The 7024-nt window shown below is 34.8% G+C and overlaps 1 protein-coding gene across 1 annotated transcript in view; it reads right to left on the minus strand.

Moving 5' to 3' along the window:
* Positions 1-5066: 5066 nt before the first annotated feature.
* Positions 5067-7024, minus strand: part of LOC110027056 (AAA-ATPase At2g46620-like) — a 4965-nt gene continuing 3007 nt past the window's right edge. Inside the window, exon 2 of the mRNA XM_020728327.1 lies at positions 5067-5396. Coding sequence (XP_020583986.1) covers positions 5067-5396 — 330 coding nt within the window. The remainder of the gene's footprint in view (positions 5397-7024) is intronic.

Consider the following 7024-nt stretch of genomic DNA (forward strand, 5'->3'; position numbering starts at 1 on the left):
ATTCAATTCCGACGCATTTACATTTCTAACACCTATACTTCACTTTTTTTACATTTATACCACATCAAGAAAATCATTATTTTAACCTTTAAAGAGAGGAATATTACATTTTTTTGAATGCATCGGCAAGCTGATATGGATGTAAAAATTGAATTTTGGATGTTAGATATGTAAATACTTAGGAATTTAGTGGAAAGTATGTAAATCTTTCATAAATATTGTCTGCATCTCTTCGTCCAAATTGAAGCCAACGCAAGCTGATCGGACTCTACTTGTAGATTGATGCCTACATTAATGAGCATCATAATGTGTCCATATCTTAAAGAAAAAAATTTTAGTTATTTAAAAATATTTTGAAAAAAAAATGCCTTGGAATATTTTAACTCAAATTAAGTCTATAGTCGTAATGTATTTTAAGTAAAAAAATGTAAAATAATTTTTTATTATTTTTAAATGCATTATACTTGATACGCCATCAACAAATTATCATCATCTTGCACGAATCTCGAAACATGACAAGATCTTGAGGTAATATTTTGAGCAAGAAATATTCAAATATTGATGAAAAGTCATCCAGAGCTCCGATTTCAGTAAGCTTATAGTCAAACTGACCGGATCGATGAAATAGACCCAATGATATAAAAACTAGCCCGATCCGAGTCGGATCAACCCCAGATCAAATCATTAAACCACCCTTGAAGGATTTACAAAGACATTTGAAAAATCAAACAGATGTCGAATCTAGCGGTTTGTAATCGAATTCAACGAGTCCAATATTGCTCAATTCTGACATCATTAGGACACCCATATGTTCATCAAATGACATCCAATCGAGGGAAACTCTTCAGACCGCCTGATCAAAATTGTTCATAATTTTGCATTAATTGCACTCAGAACACTATAAATAGAGCTCCACCACTCACATAAGAGGGGGAGACTTAAGAGAAAACTTGAGGTTTTGAGAATGAGCTCAATTCCAAGATCATTCTGTTAAGAATTATAATAAGAAATAATTTATTCCTATAAGAAGTTATGAGGAATAAGTTATTTCCTTAATATAAGGAGATATTTTCTTTCCTATTTTATATTTACTTCCTTAAATTAAGAATTATTTGGTTTTCTATTTTGTGTTATTTCGTATATCTCCTAATAATTAATATGAATTAATTAGTGGAGATATTATATGATATATCTTTCCTTTCATATCATTTCATTTTTATTATTTTTCTTATTATAGAGTTCTTGTAAGGGTTATTTATACCCTTGTTCATATCAATGAAATAATCAAGTATTATACATTATTCTGAGTTTTAACATGGTATCAGAGCGAGTCCGACAATTCAAATAGCAAGATGTGTGTCCCTCCCTTCCTGCACAGAGGATGGCAGGAAGGGAGTCCGACAATTCTCAAAGAACCGGTGGCTAATGTAGAATACTTGATTATTCTGTAAATCTTTCATAAATATTGTCTGCATCTCTTCGCCCAAATTGAAGCCAACGCAAGCTGATCGGACTGTACTTGTACATTGATGCCTACATTAATGAGCACATAATGTGTCGATATCTTAAAGAAAAAAATAAAAAAAATTTAGTTATTTAAAAATATTTTGAAAAAAAAATGCCTTGGAATATTTTGACTCAAATTAAGTCTATAGTCGTAATGTATTTTAAGTAAAAAAATGTAAAATAATTTTTTTTATTATTTTTAAATGCATTATATTTGATACGCCATCAACAAATTATCATCATCTGACACAAATCTCGAAACATGACAGGATCTTGAGGCAATATTTTGAGCAAGAAATATTCAAATATTGATGAAAAGTCATCTAGAGCTCCGATTTCAGTAAGTTTATAGTCAAATTGACCGGATCGATGAAATGGACCCAATGATATAAAAACTAGCCCGATCCGAGTCGGATCAACCCCATATCAAATCATTAAACCACCCTTGAAGGATTTACAAAGACATTTGGAAAATCAACCAGATGTCGAATCTAGCGGTTTATAGTCAAATTCAACGAGTCCAAGATTGCTCAATTCTGACATCGTTAGGACACTCATATGTTCATCAAACGGCATCCGATCGAGGGAAACTCTTCAGACCGCCTGATCAAAATTGTTCATATTTTTGCATTAATTGCACTCAGAACACTATAAATAGAGCTCCAGCACTCACATAAGGGGAGGAGACTTGAGAGAGAACTTAAGGCTTTGAGCCTCACCTCTCACATGCTTTGATTCTCCGTCGTCCAAATGACGCCTTGAATGCTACTCCCTCTGTCGACCACCGCTGGACACCGTAGATCACCGCCGATCACCGCTGATCTCTGTCGACCACCGCCGACCTTCATCGATTTTCGTCAGCCACCACCGACCTCCGTTGACCACCACTGAACGTCATCGATTGTCGTCGACTACCTTTCATCACCGCTGACCTTCGTCGACCACCGCGTCGTCGTCAGTCAACGTTATAGCTTGAAAAACTAGTAACCCTTTCCCGCCTGTGGGACAAGGGACATCTGTAATCATCAAATTATAGTGGATTTTTACAACTGGGTCAGACCCCATGGTTTTCACTCTTTACAGGTTTTCACGTAAAAACTTCTAGTATCATCACAGATTGATTCATGTTTATCTGAGTGTGTGTTGAATTCTCGTACAACGCTAAGACGATAATCCATTACTCTATCGCTGCAAATTTTCTTGCACGGATCAATACTTATCTCAAATTAATTTTAGCAAATTAAAAATCATTTTAACTCAAAAAAATTTCTAATATTTTGTTTTCTGACGGGCTGACATTTCTTTCCGGTAGAAACAGCTTCCCAACAAGGTTAAAGGCCCGCCTAGTTTACTTTGGCGGCCCAAGATAATTCGATGTGCCCTGATCCAGAAGTAGCCCAAGACAATGTTTGAAGGCATAGCCATCTTTCCAAGAAACTTCTTAAAAACTCTTCATCATCGTCAGTCATATTGTATTATATTTAGTCTTATGATTTTTAGGAATATTTACATACATCCCATTCAATTTCTATGTATTTACATATCCAGCACCTAAATACCAATTTTTACATGTCATCTTAGTTACGCATTAAAAGATATATTTCACTTTTTAAAAGTTAAAACGAGGATTTTTTGATGAGATATAAAGATTTTATGTGATATTGATGTAAAATATAAAAGTTAGGCGTTATATGTGTATATACCAAGGAATTGAATGGTATGTACCTAAATGACATTTCTTTTATTGTTAATACACCCTTAGTAATTTTATTTTCTTATTCTATTGTTGGAAATATGCTCGGTAGGTCTGCTATGGAAGCTATACACTTATTGAGAGGTTTGATGGAGAAGAACAGAGGAACAAGAAAGATCTACATATGATTTTTTTAGATTTAGAAAAAACTTAATATAATGTTTCAAGAGAAGTCATTTGGAGAGTTTTAGAGAAGAAATATGTTGATATGACTTATATTCAAGTTATTAAAGATATGTATACAGAGTTGTTACTTGTGTTCGAACAAAAGGAGGATTGACCAAATATTTTTCTATTTCAACTAGATTACATTAGGGATTAGCTTTAAGCACATATCTTTTCGTCTTAGTTATAGATGTTCTTGTTGGACATTTATAGGAGTATGTACCTTCATGTATGCTTTTTGCAAATGATATCCTTTTTGTGGATAAGTCTAGAGAAATGGTTCAGGAAAAAAGCTTGAACTATTGAGGTCTATATTGGAGTCTAAATGCCTTTGTTTGAGTACTCTAATTCTTAATACATGAAATGTAATTTTATTAGTAGTAGCTCTAATGATAGAGTTGAAACTACGGGTGATAAAATTATTAAAATGTGTGTACATTTTAGATATCTTGAAATATCTCAAGTCTATTGTTCAAAGTGATGGTGATATAGATGAGGGTGTTATTAGCAGAATTCAAGTTGGTTGGTTGAAGTGGAGGAATGCATCAGGCTTATTGTGTGATAAAAAAAAGTATCGCTAGACTTAAAGGATAATTTTATAAGATTATGGTGAGACACACAATGGTGAGACCCACAATGGTCTATGACCCAGAATGTTGGCTTTTAAAAGAAAAGCATAAAACAAAGTTAAGTGTTGTTGAGATGAGAAAGCATGGGTGGACGAGTGGTTTGACACTTAGAGACAAAATGCAAATGAATATATTCGTGATAGGGTATGTGTAGCTCCACTGGAGGACAAGATTAGAGAGGGTCGTCTTAGATGGCTTGGTCACATTAAACGTCGACCATTTGATGATTCAGTTAGAAGAGTAGATGTTTAGATTCAACTTATATTAAGAAAGGTAGAAGTAAACCTAAAAAGAATTTGACATATTGTATAAAAAATTATCTTTATTTATTAGAATTAAATGAAAATATAACACTCAATAAGACGTAAAGGAGAAAAAGGATTCATGTAGCGGGTGCCACTTAGTTGGATAAAGGCTTCATTTTGTTACTGTATCCTATCGTTGGATTTTCTGTCCTAGTTTGTCCTAGAAGAGAGACTTGTACTAATGGGGAGAATGAGGTGTTTTTGGGGTTCATAGACTCATTTTATTTCATTGTATATTTGGATTATAAGAAAAGGGAACTAAAAGCCCCTAATATATGAAAGAGCACTCTTATTTATAAATGAAAAGAGTACCAAATATAAAATTACGTAGTTGTCTCGCTAAAGTGGGGGTTAGTATAGATTATTTTGGGTATTTTACATATAGGAATCTGTTGTTCAACAACCTTTTGGTCGGCTGGCTCAAGATGGTTGATAGTCTTACAGGATCAACATGGGCATTTTCTTAGTGTACATATTAATTTTCCTAATTTTGTTGCTCATTGATTGTGGCAAATGTGATAAGAACAATAATTTTTTTTAATGCAAAAAATATAATCGCTAATGATACTTCCTGTTTAGGAGCTCTCTGCGCTACGTTCTGGCGTCTTTTTGTGATATCTTGTCAGCTTTTGAATCATTTTCCTCCGAGTTGATTCATTAGTTTGTGTTGTCAGTCGACAAGTCTGATCTAACTATTGAATTTATTTGTCATTTAGAGTTGACCGGCGCGATGAGCTTTTGTGCGACGGAGTGGGAGAAGTAGACTAGTGAGTTGGTAGGCGTGATGAGTTTTTCATGAGACAAAAAGAGCCCGTTGGCAGGTGAGGTAGCAGATGCGGGTCTTCGCGTGACAGCGAGGATGGACCGGCCGGTGAGGGAGACAGCTTGTGTGGATTTTTGTGCGATAGGGCGGGAGAAGCGAGCCAGTGAGTTGGCCGACACGGTGAGTTTTCCACTCGAAAGAGAAGGCCAGCCAGTAAGTTTTATACATGAATGAAATTCTTTCATGTAACATGGAGGGAGAAGCTTAGGAGGTATCTATATTTCGTAGTGGAGAGCATGCACAAATTTACGGGAAAGAAAGAATTTCTTGGAGATTGCCGATAGAGAGTAAGCATGCACAAATTTACGGGAAAGAAAGAATTTCTTTGAGCATGCGAGTAATAAATGGAGTGAATCTGTTGATGTGTAAGCTCCCCTTGTTTATTGTTTGCTAAGAGTGTCTCTTTGGAGCGTTTCTCCTTAGTGTTGCTCCTCTTATTGTTGACAACATAATCCACGCTCACCACACTATTTAGGATTTTGAACACAGATTTGCCATGTAAATTATGCTCAAGGGATAAAACGCTTAGACAAAGGGAAAGAAAGAGTTGCCCCTGTGGGAGCAATTGGGATGATCCCGAGGCTCTTAGACTTATTTTAGTCCACTTAATTGTTTGGTTACGAGAAAGGGGAAGTTTTGACCTTGCTTGTATTGGCGCGAATGGCTTCACTGTATTGGACAAGTGAACCTCAATGTCTTGTCTTATGGTAGTGGGCTTTAATCCGTAGTACTTTTTTTTTTTTTAATTGTTAGATCTTCTGGAGATTAGCTTTGGCATATTTTTTTATTTACAATTTTTATACATGTATGTTAATGTGACTGTAAAACCTAAATATTAAATAAATATTTACACACAGGGATCATTATTCGATTTTTTTAGAAGCTCGAAACTGATCAAATAGTTGAGAACCTGAGATTAATTATAATATTTTTATTTCGGGAACGATTAATTATAATCTAAAAAATATACTTCAAGTCACAATTCATATCTTGTATTGTAAAAGAGTCGAACACGACTCGTTCATATTTCGAGCTCAAGAAGTGTCTTCGTGTTCGACTCACTTGCTTAGCGAGCTTGTTGAGAAAAATAGGGCGAAGAAAAACAAGAATCGACACAAATCCAGAAGAACACAGAGATTTAACGAGGTTTTCGACTCCATTGCTTAGCGAGTTGAACACGAGCCGATCACGAACAAAGAGTCATTATGACAACCCTAATCACATAGCCATCATATGTTAAGGATTGGGTCAAGATTTAAAACATCATTTGAATCTAATTTAATAATTTTTATTCTATTTTCTTTATTAATACTTTTAATTATTATAAATCTTTGTAGTCTTGTAGTAAATTAAATTTAAAAAAAACCATTCATTAAAGGTCGAACACGACTCGTTCATATTTCGAGCTCAAGAAGTGTCTTCGTGTTCGACTCACTTGCTTAGCGAGTTGAACACGAGCCGATCACGAACAAAGAGTCATTATGACAACCCTAATCACATAGCCATCATATGTTAAGGATTGGGTCAAGATTTAAAACATCATTTGAATCTAATTTAATAATTTTTATTCTATTTTCTTTATTAATACTTTTAATTATTATAAATCTTTGTAGCCTTGTAGTAAATTAAATTTAAAAAAACCATTCATTAAAGATATATATAGTATTTTAAGTAGACTAGTGAGTTGGTAGGCGTGATGAGTTTTCCATGAGACAAAAAGAGCCCGTTAGCAGGTGAGGTAGCAGATGCGGTTCTTCGCGTGACAGCGAGGACAGACCGACCGGTGAGACAGCTTGTGTGGATTTTTGTGCGATAGGGCGGGAGAAGCGAGCCAGGGAGTTGG

This window comes from Phalaenopsis equestris, unplaced genomic scaffold, assembly GCF_001263595.1.
Source record: "Phalaenopsis equestris unplaced genomic scaffold, ASM126359v1 Scaffold000413, whole genome shotgun sequence".
Taxonomy (NCBI): domain Eukaryota; kingdom Viridiplantae; phylum Streptophyta; class Magnoliopsida; order Asparagales; family Orchidaceae; genus Phalaenopsis; species Phalaenopsis equestris.